We start from the raw sequence: 23,686 nt of genomic DNA, 5'->3' as shown, positions 1-23,686 counted from the left end.
TGTAGTCCAATGTAGTCTGGTTTAGTGTAATGTAGTCTGGTGTAGTCCAATGTAGTCCCATGTAATCTGATGTAGTCTGGTGTATTGTAATGTAGTCTGACGTAGTGTAATGTAGTCCAATGTAGTCTGATGTAGTCTGGTGAAGTGTAATGTAGTCTAATGTAGTATTATGTAGTCTGGTGTAATGTAATGTAGTCTGATGTAGTTTTATGTTTTCTGATATAGTCTGAGGTAGGGTAATGTATTCCAATGCAGTCCAATGTAGTCCAATGTAGGCTGGTGTAGTGTAATGTAGTCAGATGTATTCTAATGTAATCTAATGTTGTTTAATGTTTTCTGATATAGTCTCATAATCTGATTTATTCTGATGTAGTCTACACATATACATTAAAAATTCCTCATGACATGTTTAACCAAATGAAAGGTGCAAATATAGTAGTTTGAAGAGCTTGAGTTTTCATTTGTGAAGATGTGCTGAAACAACACAACAGCTTATGTCAATCTGTAGAGTTACACATCCATATATTTCATATACATACATTTAAAAGTAATTTTAACCTTTGGTTAATTGCTCACATTAGATTTTTGAGGCATGATACTTGACCAATTGTTTACTAAAATCTTTTTAAAAGATATACATGTGATTGTTGCAACCAAATCATTCATGATAAGACATCACCACTTTGTAAAAGTAATTTATTTTACACAATGGTGGAACAAGTTTATTTCCCCCCCAAATATTCAGCAAAACCTCAACCAGAGTATTTACGGCTGTAAGTGATTTTTTAAAAATTATTTTCATAAACCAAAAATCAAAAGAAAACAACAGAAAAACCGAGATAAGAGCAACACGATACTGTTGGTTTCATCACTCATGCAACCAACAACTCCTCACAAGCTAGAGCAGCATATACCACATTCAAGTGCCTTCCCCCCACAGTTTACTTCCGGCTGCAGTCAGTTCCATTCAAATAAAATATAGAAAAGTAACAGCAGAAACAGCAAAGCACATGCTAAATGCTGAAAAAATATTTTTTTTGGTGTGTTGGTTTTGGCTTCTAGCACTTATTCAGCTTCCTTTTAGACCACTTTTGAGGCAATGACTCATAAATTATCAATAATTAAAATTTTGGGGTCACAAATCCTACAACTCTGATCTTTGAAATATCTGAAACACTGTATGGTAATGTCCAAGTCTACCAGTAAGGCATGTAGGAGCATTGGCTCAAAGTCTTACAGCTTTAAAATGCATAGAAAATGTGAAGCAAGCACAAAAGAACTTGATTGGCTGAACATAGAACGTGGACTATGCCTGTTCATTCCAGCTCAGAAATACTGAAAACATCCTTTCTTTCAAAATAAAAACATGACAAATATTTAGTTTGCAAACTAGAGTGGCACTTCATCAACAACCTTCAAATTCATCCATGTTCAAACAACAGAACCAACAAGTCCTCCAAAGTCAAACAGCATATAAAGCTAAATCAAGCAAAGGGATCCACTTCAATCACACAACACATCACTACTGCACACACACTTTATCTTAAAAAGGCAGCATTATTTACTGTGACCGTACCGCTTATTCTTTTTATGGTGTTAAATGCTCACTTACAGCAGATACATTTGACCTCCCTTTGAATGTCTAGATTTTTTGGCAGCCCATCAAACATAAAATATTACAAAATTAAGGAAAAATGGGAAATTATGTCAAAATGATAAAGATATGGAAATATAACCGTTTCTTCCTTTAGTGATAATAGTGGGTAATGATACATTTAAAAAAATTATGATTGGTAACATTTTTACTTGAAATCCAAATTGATATGTATTATTTCTTAATTCTTTTATTTTGCCAGCGGAAACAGGCAGTTTCAAATGCTCTACCAGCAAATATGGAACCACAGGAGCACACCTGGAGAACACATCTGTGCTGTTTGGACTTGTTCGGTTTTAGATGTTTTAAAAGATTTTTCTTTCCAATGGACAAAATAAGCTGAATAAATGACCAGACCAGGTCTAAACTTTAATATAAAGCAGTGCTAGCTCTCAAAACAGTGAAGTCAACAGTTTGCATCACATTTCCACGTAAATCCAACATGGAAAGATTCTGAAGACGCATTTGTTTTTAACGTGTATACATTCACTACAAACACACTATGCAGTATGTCTACTGTGTGTGTATAGTAGTCTAAATCATGTTGTGTGAGCTGACTGCAGTAGAAACACTCTCCATACAGTAAAAGCCTGAAAAGGTGATGCATACTGTTGACATGTCTCCTCTCAGCTCAAGCGGTAGCAGTAATAATGTAGCAGCAGTGAGGTAGACCTCGATGGGAGCTCCTTTGATGACCACACAGCAGTATGGAGAGCAGGCAGCACAGCGAACTTTGAACAGCATATCGTTTGCTGTTATCGTCACCATCTTCATCAGACCACAGTCACAATGGCGTGAAAAGAAAGGTTGTCTTCCTCCCCACGTCCCTGTCCGTCCCCATTGGATTTTGCATTGCACTTTCACCCACTCCCAAAACCCTCTGTCCAACAGTGATGTGTCAGGTGTTGTCTGCTTACTCATCGTCCCAAGTTTGCTGGAGCAGAAAGTTAGCAGCCAGATTCTCATTCTTCTCACATGCGAAGTACGCCTGGATGACTAAGCCTTCAGGGAAGCCCAGCGCTTTTAACTGTAACACAACACACATAGACGCTTGTTGACATAAGGCATTCCCCATAACCCCTTAAATCACAACAAAATGTCTAAATAAAGTCATATGCACATATGCATACTTTTAAACACGAAACCATAAAAAACATATTGTGATGAACCCTCCCACTCTGCTAGTGGCTTTTGTGGAGATTTTTCCCCAGCCAACAGATTTGGTATTTGACTTCCGACTTAGCCTTTTCTTACTAGATAAATAAATTAACTGTTTGGTCTCCCTCAGTTTTGAATTGGTGAACTGACCCTCTCAATGGCCTCCTTCTCCTGTGGGGTGACCTGGATGTAGTTTGTCTGTGGAGACCCTTGGGCCTCGGCGCCCTCACCTCCCATGTCTCCGCGTCGAGGCTCATTCAGCATCTGTACAAAACGCTCCTGGTGCTGTGTGATTTGCTGCAAGTGATGCATTCAGTCAGGACGAGCACTACCATATATAGATACATATGATACACATTCCCAGCCCTTAATAAATATCTCACAGAACAGATGATTACGGTTACAGAACAACCACCAATTCAAACAGAATATAAAAAAGGTAAAAACAATGATTCATCAAAGCAGAGCCACCATTTCTCAAATATTATTTTGCGAAAGTGTACTCAGATCTTTTTTAATAAACACAGATTATACAGTACTATACACGCATGTTTTTCTTGTTCATGTAATTGCAGTAGTTCATTAGAAAATAGCTTAAGTAAAACAAGTCCTTGCAATCTTTAAATGTTGAAACTTTCCCTAGATCAGCATTAATGAAACACCTTTGCATCAAACAAACAGACAAACGTGGATCAAGGTAGAAACTAGTGCTGGTTTGGTACCTGCAGCAGCTGTGGGTTGTCTCTGCCCAACTGCTGCAGCAGGGCTGGCAAGAGGGCTGGGTTCTGCTGGATGATCTGTCTCATCTGCTGGAACTGTGGTTGATTCCTTAGGAACTCCAGAGGGTTTGCTGTGGGGACAGAACCTCCACCAGCAGGGGGAGGCTGACTGCTAGACACCTGCCCTGCTGGGGAGAGCATGAGCTGCTTACTGTTGATGTGTGACAGAAAACATTTTGTGGGAAACAGTTTAAAGACAAAATTACGAGATGGGAAACCTTGATTATGGATAGTTCAGTGAGTGTAATCTCACAAATCAAATTAATGCTAAAATCCATAGTGCAGTCCTACTCATTATTTGCAACATCATCCCTGATGGGTCCAACTGTAGACCTCCCTAGTGGAGACCCAATATTTGGGAAAAAAGGGAACATCATACATTCTTTAAAGGTGACGTGCCAGAAAGACCAGAAAGAAGTAACATTATTTAATGTCTATGCCCCCCCTGGGAGCAATATAACCTTTTTCAGAAGGATATTTGAACTAATTACATCACAAACATATGGGACTCTTATTTGTGCAGGAGATTTTAATGTACTCCTGAACCCTTCTTTAGATACAACCAATAGAACAAGAAGAAGGAATTTGACTGAAAAACGCATAAACAAAGTACTTAAAGAATTAGGACTTATTGATGTATGGCGGGCTCTGAATGGCTCAACTCCAGGATATACTTTCTACTCTGCAAGACACAAAGCCCACTCAAGGATTGACTATTTTTTCATGTATAACAAAGATCTACATATGCTGAAATATTGCAGAATAGGTCAGAGGGATCTGTCAGACCACTCAGGGATTTTTTTAACTTTACATTTAGATGGTAGACAGCGAAAAACTTTGTGGCGACTTAATACCGGTTTGCTAAATGACCATACCTTTAGAAATTCAATGGAGAAGGACTTAGCATTATACATGCAGGACAATAATAATGAAGAGGTAAACCCTTGTATATTATGGGATGCAGCTAAAGCTGTTCTCAGGGGGAAGATTATAGCCAGGACAGCTGCACTTAAAAAGGTGAAAACCCCAAAATTAATTGGTTTACAGGAAAAACTGAGAGACCTGGAACAAATACACATAACAAATAAAGAACCCTCGATTATACAACAAATCAGACATACTAAACAGGAAATACATAAAATATTAGGTGAGGAGGTGGAGAAAAATATAAGATTCATGAAACAAAGATATTACGAGGCTGGCCCTAGGGCTGCAAAATTGTTGGCTTGGAGGCTCAGAAAACAACAGGCAGAAAACATTATCCACAAGATTAGAGACCCTACTACAAATAAAATGACTAATAATTTGGATGGCATACAAAAAGCATTTGAAAGATATTATAAATCTTTATATTCTCAATCAGAACAGGTTAATAACCACTCAGCTGCTGAATTTCTGAGCTCCTTAGACCTTCCCACACTAGGTAAAGAAGCTAATGATAAACTCATCTCACCAATAACAAAGGAGGAAATAAGTTAAAATAGCTGAGGAAAGCTATCTCAAGTTTAAACACTAACAAATCACCTGGCACGGATGGCTTTCCTCCAGAATGGTATAAGTCAATGAAAGACCACCTGCTCCCTCTTTTGGAGTCCAGTTTTAATTATATCCTAAAAGGAGGCTCTCTCCCTCCCTCCTGGAGAGAGGCCTTCATATCTGTGATCCCCAAAGAAGGTAAGGACAGAGCAGACTGTAAAGGGTACAGACCTATTAGTGTTTTAAATTCAGACTATAAATTGTATGCCACCATTTTAGCAAAAAGAATGGAACCTGTGATGCCCTTGCTAATAGACGAGGACCAAACAGGATTCATAAATAATAGACAGACACAGGACAACATTAGAAGAGCCTTACATACCATCGAACAGATTAACAAAGACCAAATTAGTGCCATCATGCTCAGTTTAGACGCTGAAAAAGCTTTTGATTCAGTTGGGTGGGAATTTCTGTATTTAGTTATGAAGAGATTTAACTTTAGTAAGGATTTTATACACCACATACAGGCACTTTACACCTCCCCCACTGCAAGAATTAAAGTTAATGGCAGTCTGTCTGATTCTATAACTTTACAACCTGGTTGCAGGCAGGGCTGCCCCCTCAGCCCTAACCTATTTAATTTATTCATCGAACCTTTAGCCCAAGCAATACGTCAGGAGACAGAATTGGGGGGTATATCCATGGGAGGAGAGGAATATAAAATAAGTCTGTACGCGGACGACGTATTGATCACAATAAATAATCCTAATTCAGGCCTGCCTCTATTAATGAAAATGCTGAAAACATATGGGGAATATTCAGGATATGCCCTAAATATACATAAAACACAGGTTATGACATTTAATTACACACCTACAGAAGAACTTAACTTAATGTATAGTTTTAATTGGAACGCACCCTTTATAAAATATCTGGGAGTGAATCTGCCTAAAGACAAGTCAAAATTATTCAATATTAACTATAACTGTATTAACAAGAAAATATATGATGACCCTGATGGGTGGAGCCTGTTGCCTCTTGACTTTGGTAGCAGAATTAGATCAATAAAACTGAACATCCTCCCTAGGTTATTATATCTCTTTTTATCATTGCCAGTGGAAATTCCTCTGAAACAATTTAGAGAGTGGAATAAACATATTTCACGATTCGTCTGGAATAAACAGAGACCGAGGGTTAAATTTTCCACCCTTCAGCTTCCGGAGGATAGGGGCGGCAAGGCCCTCCCATCTTTAAGGGACTACTATTTAGCAGCCCAACTGAGACCCCTAATATATTGGTGTAATTCTTCTTATGTAGCTAAATGGAAAACCATGAAGTTATCATTAATAGAGGTACCAATACAATCACTGCTTGGTTGTGTGGGAATGGAGAAAAAGATATTACATACGGAGAGCCAATGGGTGAACTGCTCTTTGAAGGTATGGGGCGAGGTGGTTAAAAAATTTGAACTCCAAAAACAGATAAAACTACTTAGATAGCCAGCGTATGACCCCGAATTCACACCAGTATCACTAGATCATAGATATAAACAATGGACCTATTATGGTGTTACGGCTGTATGCAAAATTGTTAAAAAATTGGAGCTTAATAGCTTTAACAATTTATGTAAAATGTATGGACTAGGTGGGCATGACTTTTACAGGTACTTACAGTTCCGGGATTATTTTTGTAAAAAGCTGAAAGGTTGTAACCCAGCGGAGCCACCAGTGATTATTGATATATTTATGGATGCATACAACTCTGGGAATATTAAAGGACTTATAAGCAGGTTATACCACAGCATTACCTCATTGAAGAAGGATTCTACAGACTATGTGAAACAACGATGGGAAAAAGAGTTGAACATTGTGATAACAGAGGACATATGGCTGAACGCTTGGGAAACGCAGTCATCCTCCACCAACTCCTGGACTTGGAGAGACTTCTGTTGGAAAAGCTTGATTCGTTTATTTATAACTCCCAAGCAAAAGGCCAAACAGACTGGTGCACAACTGGCCTGCTGGAGAGAATGCGGAGAGGTCTTTGCTGATCATGCCCATATTTTTTGGTCTTGCCCCTCCATCCAGTCTTTCTGGAGAGAAGTGGCAAAAATTGTTTCAAAGGTTCTTTGCTTTAATATTAATGTATTATTCACAATACTCTATCTTGGGAATATGCCAGATGGGTTGAGTAAAGCTGATGTATACCTACTTAGGGTCTTCCTGGCTGCAAGTAAAAAGGCCATCACAAAATGTTGGCTCCAGAAAAACGCTCCCACTACAGACTCTTTTGTTAATATTGTAAAACAACTACATCTACTGGAGCAAATGACTTATTCAGTCAGAATCCAAAAAGATTTAGGTGAAAAAACGATGGCAGAAATGGCAAGCCTACTTGGCCAATGAGTGAGACTGTATGCACGTACTGGGTTTGATACTTTGTCTTTTGGATTTATTGATCACCCCTGGACCTTGAATTTGGGTAATTGTTCAATGTTTTGTATTTGTCTTGTTTTACCTCCCTGTACTAAACGATGAAAATGATCTATAAATAAAGAGTTTAAAAAAAAAAAAAGAATAAGTCACAACAGCAACACATCCTCTGGTGGAATTGAGGGGTGGCAGAGCAAGAAGAGGCAGGATATTATACATATTAATTCCACCGTTGAGATGACATGTTTTTGTTAACATCAAATCACAGTGGTCAGCTCTTATCACCACAAACTATCTTGATATCTTTGTTGGTCTCTTCCACATGTATGGCACTGTTTTAAATTTTTTGCATTTGTTAGAAGCTTCACCCCCCATACATTTGCATTCATATATCCGGACTCCGGAGTCTTAGATGTTCAGTGCATGTCTGAAAGCAGCTTAATAAACATGTGCTCTTACTGTTAGAGGTTGCTGGGGGTTGCTGCGGGGCCTCTGTGGCAGGGTTTGGGGGGTTTGATGAAACACTATGTCTAACTGGCTCTTGAGGTGGCAGATCACTGGCCTCTGCTGGAATACCCTAAAGTACATAATCATTTATTATACAACCGAGAAAACAGGGGCAAGCAGGGCAAGGAGGAGAGCTGGTTAAATCCTTACCATCAGTAGGTACTCCACTGCTCTGTCTGGGTTGTTGTAACTGGCTCTGAGTGCAATAACTACCTGCTCCCGCTCATAACCCATAGACATGATCTCTGACACCAGGTTCTCATAGGCCGGACCTGTCACTATGGAAACAACAACAGAAGAAGGATGCTGTATGAAGTGAGGAGGAATAGACATGCATGTCTTAGACGTGACTGGCTAATAACAGCAGTTCTGTAAAATGCACATACACCCGTTTTATAGCCTATATCTGATTTGTAACAATGAAAGCAGTAAAACAGAAAACACCTCGGATGTTTGATCCTGAAGAAAACTGACAACTGACTGACAACTGACTCCCTGACTGCTATTACTTTGTTGCATGAAAGTTTCCCACAGACTCTTCCATTTCAACAAAAGCTGGTTTCATTTGCATTTCTTTGCCATGGCTTGGCTAAACCTGCCTTTGCCACATGGCTGATGATGTAATTGAACCACTGCTGTGGGCGGGGAGAGGTTTGAACTGATCCAACAGAGGCTCTAACTCGAAAGGGACATGTGGAGTATTCCAACTATGATCTACCAGTACAATTTACAAACTGTATTTGTCTGAAGTGTATATTTTCAACCATCCTTTATTCTACATGATCATATATTCAAACCCTGATTTGCTACATGTTTCACTACTGTCATTACACACTGGTTTTTATTGTAAGGTTCCGTGTCTGCTGTGCATTCATGAGCTGCGAAATATTAATATAATAAAAAGTCTTTGTTGAGGCATAAATGTAATAGTCAGGGTAATGCTGGAAATCACCCTGTCAGTAAGTGTTTTTCTTCCACCTTTAAATGTAATGTTTTTCCGATGTTATTTCTTGATAAATGTTAAATTTATTAGTAATATAATTTAAAAACCATTGTAAATATACATGAAATCCCAAACATTTATGTCACTAAAATATTCAATCATAGGCAACTGTGTTCTGAAAACAACAGCTGGATGAGGCTACACTGGAAATGCTGTGTGAAGCTCAGCACCAGCAGCTCAAAAGTTCAATGGCAAATCCTCCAAATTATTGTTTTTCTGATCAATTAAAAAATGAGCCCTTTTTTTTTTTACATAATATTGTATATCTATAGATTGGATGTGAATGATCAGAACATCCATAACTACTGCCTTTTTTTTTTTACTTTATTGTCATTGGGCTTTTGCAATAGGCATCATGATGACTGTAAATATGTGCAATTCCCAGCTGTGTTCAAACTGTCCAGTTTTCATCTGTACATAGCAAACAAGTGAAAAAAGAGAGGAAAAAGGTCGAGAGAGAAACATTGGGATGTTATGACTCTTAGAATAATGGGAAACTATGAACCAAACACTGGTTAATACCAAATGAAAGAAACTTAATCTAACCAGCATAACAGTGTTATTTCATTTTTGATGTAGATAAGTAAAATTACTATTACCAAGTATTGATGCTGCTTCTTCAAGGTGTCCCAGTTCATCAACAAGGCTGAGATTAAAGAACAAAGACAGGATTAGTATTCCAGAGCACAAACTGTTACAGTAAAAATCAGATTTAACAGAGAAACAAGACAAAAAGACAAAAGGTATGGACAGCATTTAGACCCAGTTGTGCTGTAACTGCATGTTATATTTGCTTAGAAGAGGTCATTCAATGAGATGTTCCTCCCTTTATTTGAAGGAAAATGAGAAATCATCATGTACATATCCATACTAAAAGAAAAAATTCTTGTCACTAGTCTAATAAGGTTACATTAGCTTGCTAAAATTGCTTATCCTTTGAGGATAGTGACATTGGGTAGGGGCTTATCTAACCCTGGAGAGGTTGCAAGTGTATTATTGGGCCATCATTGCCATTCATTTATCAGAAATAAACTCACTGTTCCCAACTTTCTCTGGAGTTTGTTTCAATTGTGAACAACGCAGCAGGAGATTCTACGGTCAGAGGCATTCACAGCAACACATAAATCTCACCATTACTTCCCTTAAGGTCTTTGGCTGTGTTTTCAACATGAGTGGTACCACGTTTTGATCCTGAGATATTAGTATTCTTTCAGATTTTCCTCAGTTTTGTGTCTGTCGCGTGATAGAAGCATCATCAACAAACACTCTTGCAGTGAATCCTTAGGGGATCCCATGCTGTGTTTTTACATCAGCTAACCCCTGAATCACCAGGCCGCCCTCTTATAAGGTTAGGCTATTTAATTAACAAGCGATAGTAGCATACTTAAACCACAGGAAGAAGAAATATTTTAACTGGTAAATGGTGACGTTCTGAGAGTCAAATTACATGTTTACATGTTTAATAAGGTTTCTTGTACAAAGGTAGTCAATTAAACTCTCAGTGTACATGAACATATGTTTCCTCACACCTGGAAGCCGAAGAGCGCATTGATGCTGTGGTGGAAGGTTGATTCTCAGGGTTTTCCCTTGGATTGTCTTCTAGCAGCGTAGCAGGAGTGGCTGGGTCTGCAGTGGCCAAGGCTGTTTGATCAGTTTCAGAAGCTGAAGATGGCGCAGAGGCTGGAGTGACAGCTGGAGCCAAGTCAGGAGCTAAGTCTGGGGTTACATTTGAGTCGAGAGCTGCTGATGCTTCAGCAGGAGGCGATTCTGTGTTTTCTGGGACTGGTGATGTAGATGGGGATTCAGGAGGAGGCACTGACTGCGGGGCAGGTGTGGGCGCAGACACTGTGTGTGTCAGAGAGGAGGGTGCTTGTTCAGGACCAGAGGCCGGTGCTGAGGTTGAGGGCAGTGCTGAGGCTGCAGCTGGTTGAGAAGTTGGCTGAGGAGCTTTTTGTGAAGGAAGGTTTGGTTTAGGCTGAAAAGATATTTGAGAATTCATCATTACAGTAGCCGGGATATAATGACCGAACAGGAAGCTACACAACAGCCTATTATGTTTATAATCAATTAGTAATTTCCATATCAGTTCAATTTTATTTGTATAGGCCCAAATCATAACATACATTATCTCAAGTCAAGTTGTTGGGGTTGAGACCTTAAAATTATAAAGAAACCCAAAAGTTCCAATAATAAACAAGCAATAAGGCAACTGTTGAGAGAAAAAACTCAATGTGATCGTCCAGCTGCCTCGACCGGTTGGGGTGATTAGAGAAAAAAATGGGGGAAATAGGAGAGGTGGGTGGAAAAGAGGGGAGAGAGGAGAGAGGGGAAAGACCAGGAGTTAAAAGCAGATGTTTTGATGACACCCGGAAGTTCTCTGTAGCCATAAAAAGTTTGTAAATAAACGCACACCGAGAAGCTCAGCAAATGAGAAATCTCCTGACTACTTCATCCACGTTTTAAGCATAACCAGGAAGGGGTTATTACTACCAGTTGCTGAACAGCAACCGTAACAAACAAATAAAAAAGTTACTTGAAATGACTAACCCAATGACAGTATTTCTCTTAAAAAGAAAAAAGAAAAGCAGCTGACTTTGACTTGAATTTCTAATAAACCATCTGAAAAGAGACACTGACCTTGGTAACCATGACTACCACAAAGTTTTTCTCATCGATTTTGTACTCTTTCAATGGGATGTCATCATTCAAGATTTTGCCTGTAACATTCAAGCAGAAACAGTGAATGAAAAACAATTCATGACACAATATTCACGAATATGAATCTGTACAGAATCAAAACAAGACTATTCATAGTTACACAAAAGAGCAACTTTTAGTACTGGGCCTTCTGGAGCACTTTGAGGTGTTAACTATTTCAATACATATGTTACTGGATATATGGTGCAGTTTAAGTGCTGCTTTGAATTCAGAGTAAAACACAGTCAAAGCATCTTGAAAACAGATGCAACATACTCCTGCTTGTCAATTAAAAACAAACCTTGAACTAATAATAACAACCTAGTCAGGATGACGAGTCAACTCACTGCTGTTTGAGTGAATATGATATTTCAATGCATTTTTCTGTCTGACTCTGTACAAGTCATCATCTGTCTCACTCACCTGCATAGATCAGTTTCTGTCCTGCAGCAGGAAATGCATCTTTCCCTCTGTTCTCCTCTATTTTAGCCTTCAGAGTTTTCACCTTAAAAACATCAGCAGATAAAAGATTGACTATATATTGAATATATTCCCTATAGTGATTAGTAATTGTACAAATTACTACACTTTTCAAATTAAATAGAAATATTATTTAAAGTTTAAGCAAATCTGTATGTGAGTAATGCTCCCAAGTTGATTATTTCCCTTGATAACGTAATGTATCTCAGATAATTTGTATGCCAATATTGCTCAGGGACTACAGGTGCAAATCAGCTTTTACAGCTAACCCTGGTCAATTTACATTGTTGAAATATGAATGTTGATCAATGTGCATTGTCCCTGATTAAAATATTAATTAATTAATTAATTAATTAATCAATGAGACAGTTACAAAAACTGTTAAGGTGTTACACTGTGCCACTTTAAATGCATGAACATGTATATAAACATGTTGTGTTTTACCTTTGCCAAGGAGGTTAGGTTTATACTTCTGTTGTCTGTCTAGCTGTCTGTCTGTCTGTCTGTCTGTGTGTCTATCTGTCTGTCTGTCTGTCGTCTCTCTGTTTGTCTCGTCAGACTATTTGTCAGCAGGATTATGCTAAATCTACTAAACAGAAATCTGTTCAGTATGCTCCATGTCCCCTTCCTCCATCCGCCAAGCATGAACTTCAATGGATCAGGACAAATGGGGCAGATCCAAGTTTTTTTTTTACCTTTTTACTAATTTCCAAAGGAATAATAAAAGAATCATGGTAAAAAAAAATATATATATATATTTGCAGAGTTCTGATATCCAATAGTGTGTGCAATGTGTGTCTTGATTTAATTTAAGGAGACTATTAGGCCTTGGTGAAGGTATGAGCTCTACCGGGCACTGCCTTTTAGGTCAATTGTTTCTGTGTGTGTGTGTCCCTTTTTTAAAACAACTTGCAAACTTGTAGTTCTACAGATCAAATAATTCTATATTTCTTATTATATGTGACTAAATATAATTTGTTATATAGACCAATTGTGAATTATTTTATATTACTGACTATATAATAAGAACATATTGTTTGTTATGGACCAAATATAATAATCCTATTTTACTTACTATATTATATGCAAATAATATTAAAATTAACCAAATATAATTAATTTTAGATTACTTATTATATCATATGGAAAAAATATTATTCATTATGTATATATGTATTACTCACAATACGATATGGAAATATTGTTAGTAATATAAACCAAATATTAATATATTTCTGACTGTATGATTATTAAATATTATTGACTATACAGAGCTAATGTAAAAAGGTTAAAATTATTGCACCGTCATTCATGGTGAGACATAGAACAAGTCCAACATCAAGTTAAACGTTAAGAGGTTTCCGGTCCTTGTTTTCAGAATAAATCCCCAACGTGCCTCTCATATGCAGTATAAAGTAAGCAATACACTGTGGGTGGAATAAAGACAGCATAATATACTGAATTATTTTTTATTATTAAGATCAATAACATATGATCCTACAGTATTACTTTCCCACGAAGAGTAACATGCTTGAATTCACCAAAAGACCCTGCGCCTTTACTTTGAAGGGAGACCAGCTGAGTCTCGTTGTGACACTGGCTACATCACCTCACATGAACTCAAGTCAGTGAAAGATCCGACATGTCTGTTTATGTTGAGGTGACGACAATGTTTCAAACACGCACATATCGTCCTCCTGCTTCACACAGAGCTGAGCAGCTGGTTCCCCCGCCAAATTTGAACGGAACATCACCGAACGCCACCGTGTGAGTGGCAACTCCCGGCCTGTTTACTTCAGCCCGTTAACTTCGACTCACCGTCACTTCTGCCTCTATCTCTATCTTGAACGTCTGCTGCTGGAGGGTCTTCAGTGTTATCGTCAGCATGGTTCCAGAGCGGCTGGGGCCACAGTTCGCTGCTGTCTGGTCAAGTCCTCGGGCTCCGCAGCTCCTTCGCTCCCTGTTTACCTGCTGTGACGAGAGAGAGCCTCCTGAACACTCTGACTCAGCTGTCTGCTGTCAGTGCGGCGGAGGGAGCGCGCTGGCCACGAGCGCCACCTACGGCTGGAGGTAAGGCATAACACTCTGCCGCATTCATGTGCTGTCGGAAAATATTCTACAGTCAACAGTGCTACAGTATCATGTCCTCTCATTGCTCATCTTCAGTATATTTTCCTGTAGCAGTTCTAAAGCTGATACAGCTTCAACAATCAGAATAAAAAACGCAAGCCTGATGTATGACTCTGACGTAAATTTTAAATACACTTTGAGTATTGGACAAGATGCGTGAAGCATCATGTGTTAATGTCATGAATGAAAGTTTACATCAAATGCATCTCAGACTTAAACTTACATCAGGTATTTCAAAAGCTATGGTGGCCAGGAGAGCTCAGCGCACTGCAAATTAGGAAAACAACTTCACCAAATTGATGACACATACTCTGCAAAAAGTCACATCACATACAAATACAGAAACGCACTGCAAATACCGAAAAAAGCCAAATATGTTGGTACATCATCCAAAAAAGTGATGTACATGGCTATAGTTCAATGCTTTGTGAAGTTATTGAAGACTGCTACTCGTCAGTGGAGATGGAACTTTTATCCTTTAAAAATAGTGATCTTTTACACGAAGAAACTCTCATTGGTACTAAACATACATAGTTGTTTTTTTAGGCGCCCATTCTATCACCTGATCTAAATGATCGTCTTCAAAGAATACTGGACATATGGCTTGGCGATATGGTTAACATTTATAACTAGAATTTTTTTTTTCATATCAGACGATATCAATAATTATCTCAACAAATGTTCCATTATTTCTTTTTACTTTAAAGACTTTTTTGCTCCTGAGGGAGTTGTGGTTTTAAACTCCTCTTAATGAGCAGATAATTAAACACTTACTAAGCAAATCCTTTTACAAAACCTGATATAGATCTATCATGCCATGTTTTCAAAAAGATTGTGCGTAGAATTAAGTGAAGTTGCATTTTGCAGCTGAATACTCCTCATCTGACCTCACCCTCCCAAACATGAAAGAGAACCTGTGGTAGCCTTCAGTTGTCATAAAAAGTTTGTCCAGTTTGGACAACTGTAAAAAACATGGCGGCCTCTGTAGAGAGGACCTGCTACTGATGTAAATATGAAGTATTTAAATATAAAGGGTAAAGAAAACAACAATTCATACAATTTAGATGATCACACACACTAGTGAAAAAATCACTAGGATTATTAAATATTTAAATTCTGCCAAGAGAGGCCTTTCACTTAACTCTTTCACACTGAACCTTTAAACCTTTCACTGTACTTGCACGTGTATTATATCAATATATTTGAACTTTTGTTATATTGCTTTTGATGAAACTTATATTGTGAAAATTATCCCCCAAAATGTATTGCCCAGACATTCATCCGGATATATTCCCTATATCAACACTGTCATTAAAAACAGGTGTCAGGTTTTTGAGAGAAGCTTCAATTTATTGACTGAAACTCAAGAAACAAACAAACAGTGCACCCACAGACCAGCCACTCATCCAGAACAATGACAAAATAAAGATTGTAAAAAAAAATTAAAAAAAAAAAATCACAGTTTGTTTTATGCAGTCTCACTCTCATATACTCCCACACACAGAGTTGGAGGTTAGGACATATGCATTTTCAGTGGATTCATATTATTATTTAATAAATTATGAAGGGGAGCAATTCGATAAACGAGCAGTACTACATCACACAGGAGAGAAAAGTGCATGGACCAGATATCACAGATCCTGGATTTTACTGGACATCCCAGCAAAAGCAGTTATAATAAGAAATTTTCTCTGAGTAACTGCTCGACACGCACACATTATGGGATCGACCACATTCGAAAATTCTCAACCAAAACGGAAGAAAAAACAACATGTAAACCCTTCTCCCTTCTATAGACTGAAGGCAAAAAAAAGTAAAACAAGGATCAATAAAAAATAAATCTTTCACCCCTCCCTGCCCCTACTCTTGAATAAAAGGCTGCTGTATGAAAGGCTAGAGTCCATCAGTGGCTTTCACCAAACTCTGTGGTTTGAACCCGCAGAGAGAAACACACAGCAGTCCACAGGCTCCCTACAACTCTGTCTTCTTTTTCACGTCAACGTTGTCTTCTGTCCCAGCGTCCTCATCCGTCTCCTCGTCGTTCTCGCCCTCTTCCTCGCCCTCTTCCTCGCTATCTTCCTCATCGTCCTCCTCCTCCTCCTCATCACCCTCATCAACCTTCTTGCTCTTCTCCTCCTCTTCCCTCAATTTCCTATCCATGTCCTCCTGCTCATCCTTCATCTTCTTCTCTGGTTCCTGGTGTGAAAAGAAGACAAGTTATTAATGTTTTGAACAGGAGGATGGTGGTTAAGTTGTCGTTGATGATGATCAATAGGGTTGGGTACCGAGAACCGGTTCCAATATGGTACCGGTTCCGGTACAACCTTCCTTCACGATTGGGGGCGCCTTCCGTCGGACCCCCGCATGAGTCGGGCGCGGCTGTCGGTGGACAAACTCTTGTCTCCGGGCTGCTCGCGTAACGCGTGCGTCAGGGCTTCCGTGCAGGTGTGGGAGGATTTCCTCGCGGGACCTCTCCCCGGCGCTGGCTTGCACCCGCCGGGTGCATTTCCTCCGTGGCGGTGCGCCGCGACTGGCTCTGGGTCGGCATGGAAGGGCTGGGGGCGGGAGGAACGAAGACCACGCCGAGAAAGGTTTCTCAAAAGCGTCTGCATTTTGGGGGGATGAAGGCGGGCCTAAGCCTCGTCTGCGACAGCCCCAGCCGCGGAGACAATAATAATAATCTCCGAGAGATAGAAAAGCGACCCTCAGTCTTCAATTGGCTCAGGCACCGAAGTCAGAGTCAGGAGTCAGAGTGTGTGTGTTTTGTATTTATTTTTATTTATTTAAGTATACTGTAATGTTTTGTTAACAGTTCATATATTATTCTTAATTTTAAGTTTAAAAAGTGTTTTGTATTTATTTACATCTATAATCTACTTTAAACAGTTCATGTATTCGGCATTAAAAAAAAAGCCTTTCTTAAATGTCGTCAAGCATCGTATTGTGCACCTTTTTTTTTTTTAAGTATCGGTTCAGGCACCGTTTAGGCACCGGTATCATTTTAAAAGTATCGGTTAAGCACAGGTATCGGATAAAGACCAAACGATACCCATCCCTAATGATCACTAATTTAATATTTTCAAATTGAACTAATGAGCTTGTGGTTACAACTTGTGAAGTTGTATACATAATGTCCTTGGATTTGAGATGGTTAAGTAAGGACAACACATCCGCTAGGCAACATGGACGCAAATATGAACCTTACTGAAATATCAACATTTTTCTGAGACACGTTAGAAATTTCTAAAGAAAAATAGCCTGTCCTCTACACATCACACTTCTTTACCCTATAACCGTTTCCTGGTGTGTCTCACCAAACAACACTGAACAAAAAAGTGCAATGATGTGATCCCTTGCTGGCTTCCCATTCTCCATTTTCATAGAGTTAAACAAGGCAAGGGGTAATGTTGCTGTGAATCAAACACTGATTCTTTGCAGTAGTGAGAGAGATTTTTTTTTTAAACAAAGATAAATACAGCTAAATAGTTAAAATTTGATGAAACATAGTTTTATTTGGTCTAAAATATACAGTACAGTGTTTACTCAATCTAAATACAGTCCTACCTTTGTAACTCCCCAGGTTTCCTTCCCAAACTCTTCAGCTTCTTTAACATCGTCACCGATTAGGAAGTTGTCAAAGATGGAACCAGATTTCACCTGAACAAAGCGGACACAGTAATCATATATTCAAGCAATCCCCCTCGTCTTCCTTCAACTCTGGTATCATTGGGCCTCATTCACTAATACTTGCACAGAAATGTTCTTACTCTCCGCAGAAAATAAGTGCATGTGCAAAATCACCTTACACTTTAACAATAAACACCAGCAGTGATTACAAGATATAAGGACACACACAGGACTGATGTTTACTTTGTGTTTGTTTGATTCAGTTCAGAGTTTGAGACAAATGTTTAAACCTGCACGCCAACACGAGTCGTAACGTGACGCTCACAGTCAGGACATCAGGGTTAAAGTAAGGGGAACGATCTAGAGACATGATCTAACATCATCGATTAATAACTAAATAGGGACAGAGACGAACACACACACAACCCTGCAGACAAGAGTTCCTCCGGCAGATTACAACTTAACAGTGTTATCTTCTTTGTAGCAGAAGAAGCGAGGCCTTGTTTATCCAGAAACATAAAGATGAATTTAGCAGGTTTTTATAGAGATGATAACCAAAGGGCTTCAATTTCATAATTTGTTTAAAGCATTTGGTCAATGCATTAGTAAATTTAATAAGTGCTGTCTATCTAAAATTGTATTTACCAAGCATTAAGTTAAAAGGGTGTGTTTACATTTTATTCGCAGAGTACGAACAAATTTAGGTACGTTCGTACGCACGGTTTAAGCACAGATAGTAAATGAGGCCCATTGACTTTACCACATAATATTGTAAATATACTTAGACTCAGAGTATACTTAGATATACTTAGACTCAGAGTAGTGTCAGAGTAGATTGTTACCTGCCACAGATCCAGGCCCAGTACTCCAATGTTGTCAAACTTGTACATTGCGGCATCACTAGTGTACTCTGGGTTGTCGATCTCGGGGTGAACCCAGGCTCCCTTGTAGTCAGGGTTGTCAATCTGTTTGGGTTTCCACTCCCCCTGCAGAGACAACACGACAGGGGTTAGAGCTGCTGGTCATCCCAGCAGTTTCATGACAGACATAATGCCATCAGAATATTAACCGCCTACCCAAACATAAATTAAATTCTACACAAACACCAGTAAATGAATTTGATATGGTGATTGATTACAACTCTGGCCCATGTGCTTAGCAGTACAAGCTATACCTTATACTCTGGGTTGGTGATCATGGGGGGTTCCCACTCTCCGTCCATGTCCTCGTCCCAGTCGTCCGGCTTCATGGCATCAGGGTCAGGGATGGTTTCTGGCATGTCCCAGTCCTGGAAAAAAAGGCAGGTTCGGAGTTACCACTTAAATCGTTAAATATACAATTTAATAACACTGCGCATACGATAAAATAGGAATGTGACCTTTATCCAACTTAGTCTTTGAGCTTAATTTGGATAATTCTTTCCCAATTCTTGCATCCATTTCGCAGCAACGGCCCGGATACATTGTACCACATGTTCTCCCTCCTCACTCCCCAGCTCATCGCGCTCACTTCACACATTAACAAAAAACACCATCACTAATCAGAAGTTATTAGGACACATACAGTCCTTGAAGTTTACTCTGTGTGTGTGTGTTTGTATAGTAATCGAGGATATCTAATTAAAACAGAGAGCCACCAACTCTAAATTATATCAGAATCAGGACATAAGGAAAAAACATGTTTAGGTATATGTGCTTTAGGTTTACCTATTCAATAAGATGGGAAAACCTACATGTAACATAGAGTGACAACAATTCTAGCCCTTCATGGACATGTTTTTGGAATGGATGAGGTGGGGAGGGCAGGAGATAAATTGGGATGCTGAAGACTTGAGGTCGATAATTTCCTACCTCAGGCTTGGTTTCACTGGGGTCGTCAATCTTGGCCCTGTCATCCCAGTCACTGGGTTTTGTGGCCTCAGGGTCCTTGACCTTCTTCGGGGGCAGCATGTCCCAGTCATCCTCCAGCGAGCCAGATTCCACCTTTTCATTGTCGATCTTCACCTCGTACGTCTGGTCTGGGTTCAGTATCAACGTGTACAGGTGGGTCAGTTCGTCATCCTTCGGGAGTGAAAGAAGGAGATTTAGAGTGAGCAAGAAAAAGTATGAATTAATTGATCTATTATTCAATATGCTGTCTGCTAAGGCAACCTTGCATTTGATGTCTTTCTTGATGAGGTGATTCTGGCCCTTGTAGTTCACGATAACATGCACCTTCTTTGTGCTGTATCCACAGATGTCAGGTCCTGGAGACGTTGAGATATATTTCATTTCTATTTTTTAACATTACAGATTAAGCAAAACTAAAGATTCTATTTAAAACAGCTGAATGTAGAAATTACATCATACATCTCTCCAAAAGTTATGTTCCATGCTCAGGCCTCAGTGTGTTTGCAAAACAAACATGACAGAACAAACTCACCAAACATGATGTAATATTGTGAGTCTCCATGGATATCACTCTGGTCGACATCAGAGGGGAAAATCTTGACGTAGCCACCGCCACAGTCAATCTTCTGCTCATGCTTGACAGTGAACTGAACGACCAGGGGCTTTCCCTCATTGCTAAAGGGCTCAAAGCGGGCCGACGTGGCGTAAAAGTGGGCGTCCTGGCTGGTCTGAATACCTAAATAGGAGCAAACCTGTCAGGGCTTTTGTAGCCAACCATGCAATAGTTTCTTCTCAAATATTTTGTATTCTTAATTGATGACTCTTTCTTTAACTGAGTCAAGCATCTGCTCCAAGGCCCCAGGTATCCAGGGGCCTAAATAACTGGTTTATACTACTTTCATTGAAAATGAAATCTAGGAATACACACAACCATAGTACAGTGTGTGGTATATTGAGAATGCGTTTCAGAAAAAGAGTGTTTGTCAAACTGTTTCTTTTTTATATTAAATGCCTTGAAATAGGTTTGAGTTCAATAAAATGTTCACCTGGAGCTAAGGAGTATCCAAGCACTGAGAACTCTAAACAAAACTTTAAGAGTCGGGGTTGTTAACAGAGGCCCGACTGGCAGGTTACTCCAGTCCTGCAAATACATTCCACATACTATACAGACCACGGGTCTCATTTATAATAATTGCACTTCATACTCCGCCCTCTACACACTCACATTCAACCATTTATGGTCAATGCAAAGCACCTCATGATTATTAAATTATGCTGCTGACCAATGGGTTTACCACAGTGAGTCATGACAGAGTCGGCATCAAGTGATGAGAATAGGAAGTGAAACTTTCTGACTTTGACATTGAAGTGTTTTTCAGTGAGGTGAAGAGCGATTTTATGGGACAGCAGTAATGTCGATAATAATAAAAAATACTTCGATACACTGCTGCTGCTGCTGTGGATAATTCAGTGAGTGAGAGTGAGACGATAGAGAGATCGAAGCCTGAAATAAAATGGACTCAAAAAAATAAACACACTGTCAGAATGTGGGGGGACTTGTTGTATCGCCTGTTTGTATTTTAATCATCCAAAACTGCAGGATTATTAAATTCAGAGACAGCTGTGATGTCTGTAATCTATAGAATTTAACAGAATTACTATTATATGCTTGTGTTTGTACTGGGATGGTATGATTCAGAGTTTACCTGGAATGCGCACATTTTCCTGTCAAGTTTGTTTTTTATAAATCCTACCATCTGATTGAGAAGTAGTGTACGCACGTTTCAGGCCCAGTTTTTATGCTTAAGCAAAGGTTATAAATGAGACCCCAGGTCCTTTAGTTCCTTATAGTGCCTGCTCTAAGAGCATGTCATACTGTAAATGCAGACCTTCACCTTCATAAGACTCTATCAACAAGAAACTAACATATGCAAAAGCAGCAATGTCAGACAAATCCATTTGTACCAACTGACTATGGCAGACAACTAGTCTAAAACTAGAGACTAACAGCAACACTTTTAACAGAGAACTAAAACAACGGCTCAAATCAAATCAACAGTGCTCACACAAATAATTTACAACTGGTTATTGTTTGATCATGCTGCCTTTGTTCTCTACGTAGCCTATATATATATATTCAACTCATTATATTGCTGCTCTGTACTCTACTGTATACTGCATTTTTACTCTTTTTAATTATCACTATCAGTTTTTTATCAGTATTTGATCTTGTTTCTGTCTTGTTCAGTTTCTTTTGTTGTTTTCAAAAAGCCTCCTGTGGACAGGTGTTGTAAACTAGCATTTATGCTAATACACTGTAAACAATGCATCTGGTTCGTCCAATGACATTGTCATGTCCATGTCCAAATAAAATCTACTACTACTACAATGTATGAGAATTACCTTTATCAGCCTCAGCATCCCCATAGAACTTTCCAGCTGTCAGTTTCCATTGGCCATAGTCAGAGTTGTGCTTCGACTGGAGCCACCGGCTCGTCCATCCATCTGGAACACATTCAAACTGGTTACTCACCAGCTTTACCAGAACACAGCCCATATCTACATGTAAGCTGTGGAACAGATCAGCAGGGTTTTGGCTATGGAGGAGTCTCCCATTTACTGACAGTCTCTCGTCTCCAGATGGATAGACCCAGGTATCACCTGTTGGTAGTTAATAGTACTGTGTTGTGCACTTTTATTCTGACTGAGAGAAGAGCATCGTCGAGGTTTCCTATTTATATATACATACCTGTAGACATGGAGGATTTCACCTGAGAGCTCTAATACGGCTCTAATGAAAAATGAAAATAGTTCTGGACGATAATTCGAGGACGTCAATTAATGACGTTTTTGGTTTATAAAATATCACAAAACTTGTCATTTAAAAGAGCAGCTGGATTTTCATTTTGCTGCTTTTCTGAGGTTCTTCACTTTTTTTGAGCTAACGTCATCCCTCACAAACAAACACGACATGGTCTAACTTCGACATAAAGGAGGATGATAATACATTGAGGTTATGTTGTCAAATATAGTTCCAGGGCCAAATATTGAAAAGAGAAACCACCAAATGAAAAGACCGTTGGAAGCAGCTTTCACAACACTACTCATTCAGAGCAATAGAACAAGAACTGGCTCTACTCCACCTCCATCCTCAAACTGCTCCTTGAAGTGGATGGTGGCGTCAATGGTCACAGCAACAGATGCTAAGAGTGTGAGAAGAGCCCCGGGAAGCTTCATGTCCGCTGCTGTCCGGTACCGGAGAGGTGAAGAGTGCAGACCGGAGGAGAACTCAGCTGATAAAGGCACGAGGAACCGTCACCCGACAAATTCTGCTGCTGACAGCCCTGCACAGATGGCCGCCGCTCATTGGACGAGCGTCTCGCCAATGAAATGGGACCACGAGTTACTTTTCGGAGACGACTCGGGTAGAGTCCGGCGGAGATCGGAGAACGGTGGGCAGGGCATATATTGGAGAGCAGACGTATATGCGTTAAACGTGGATGAGCCCGTCGTCCATTAGCGAGCAGGTTGAGAGTTCGATTCCTCTTCCTCTCAGTCTGTTTAAACATGTATGTAAGACTGCAAAGCAATTTGATCTTGTGAGCCCCTTTGTCAAACCACAAATTTAAAAGGATATATCATTTTGGGCTCATGTTACAGTTTTTTTTCGATTGCTTTAAAACTAAAATCAAAAGAATTACACAATTATCAAAACCTTACACTCAAGGAGCAGAACACAGGCCCAGATCTGCACCACTATTAGCACAATGTCAGCTTCACACTTTTTGCAAAACAATACACACAGTGATTTGCAAAACATTAAACACACTTGTATACATTAGTCACAGAAGTAT

General features: G+C 39.3%; 2 protein-coding genes across 4 annotated transcripts; both read right to left on the bottom strand.

Annotated features, from left to right (window-relative positions):
* Positions 1–679: 679 nt before the first annotated feature.
* On the bottom strand, positions 680–14,234 carry rad23ab (RAD23 homolog A, nucleotide excision repair protein b). Of its 3 annotated transcripts, none has more exons than XM_053430641.1 (10): positions 14,005–14,234; positions 12,130–12,211; positions 11,647–11,726; positions 10,539–10,984; positions 9,609–9,655; positions 8,157–8,284; positions 7,959–8,076; positions 3,535–3,719; positions 2,963–3,109; positions 680–2,681 (listed from the first exon to the last, which is right to left on the bottom strand). In XM_053430641.1, exons 1-10 carry the CDS (start codon positions 14,071–14,073, stop codon positions 2,568–2,570), a joined length of 1,416 nt encoding a protein of 471 aa, XP_053286616.1. In that variant the 5' UTR covers positions 14,074–14,234; the 3' UTR covers positions 680–2,567. The 3 variants fall into 3 exon arrangements, with proteins under 3 accessions (XP_053286616.1, XP_053286617.1, XP_053286618.1); XM_053430642.1 differs by having other exon boundaries at positions 3,535–3,716; XM_053430643.1 differs by lacking the exon at positions 12,130–12,211 and having other exon boundaries at positions 14,005–14,161.
* A 1,411-nt stretch (positions 14,235–15,645) lies between these two features.
* LOC128448072 (calreticulin) lies at positions 15,646–23,201 on the bottom strand. Its single transcript, XM_053430618.1, has 9 exons — positions 22,976–23,201; positions 22,236–22,337; positions 20,365–20,568; positions 20,094–20,188; positions 19,794–20,003; positions 19,118–19,231; positions 18,786–18,929; positions 17,881–17,973; positions 15,646–16,512 (listed from the first exon to the last, which is right to left on the bottom strand). Exons 1-9 carry the CDS (start codon positions 23,067–23,069, stop codon positions 16,288–16,290), a joined length of 1,281 nt encoding a protein of 426 aa, XP_053286593.1. The 5' UTR covers positions 23,070–23,201; the 3' UTR covers positions 15,646–16,287.
* Positions 23,202–23,686: the final 485 nt, after the last annotated feature.

Source organism: Pleuronectes platessa, chromosome 9 (assembly GCF_947347685.1).
Source record: "Pleuronectes platessa chromosome 9, fPlePla1.1, whole genome shotgun sequence".
Taxonomy (NCBI): Eukaryota; Metazoa; Chordata; class Actinopteri; order Pleuronectiformes; family Pleuronectidae; genus Pleuronectes; species Pleuronectes platessa.
This window is presented reverse-complemented; position numbering and strand designations above follow the sequence as displayed.

Bases quoted from the DNA above. Each gene is read 5' to 3' on its own strand.
- LOC128448072 (XM_053430618.1), bottom strand. From the start codon at position 23,069: ATGAAGCTTCCCGGGGCTCTTCTCACACTCTTAGCATCTGTTGCTGTG. The intron at 20,569-22,235 runs GTAATTCTCATA...GCTCCTATTTAG, and splicing joins GGATGCTGAGGCTGATAAAG to GTATTCAGACCAGCCAGGAC. The intron at 17,974-18,785 runs GTAACAATCTAC...CGCTTTGTTCAG, and splicing joins TGGGCCTGGATCTGTGGCAG to GTGAAATCTGGTTCCATCTT.
- rad23ab (XM_053430641.1), bottom strand. From the start codon at position 14,073: ATGCTGACGATAACACTGAAGACCCTCCAGCAGCAGACGTTCAAGATA. The intron at 11,727-12,129 runs GTGAGTGAGACA...TGAATGTTACAG, and splicing joins ACAGAAACTGATCTATGCAG to GCAAAATCTTGAATGATGAC. The intron at 10,985-11,646 runs GTCAGTGTCTCT...ATATCTTTTCAG, and splicing joins TGGTAGTCATGGTTACCAAG to CCTAAACCAAACCTTCCTTC.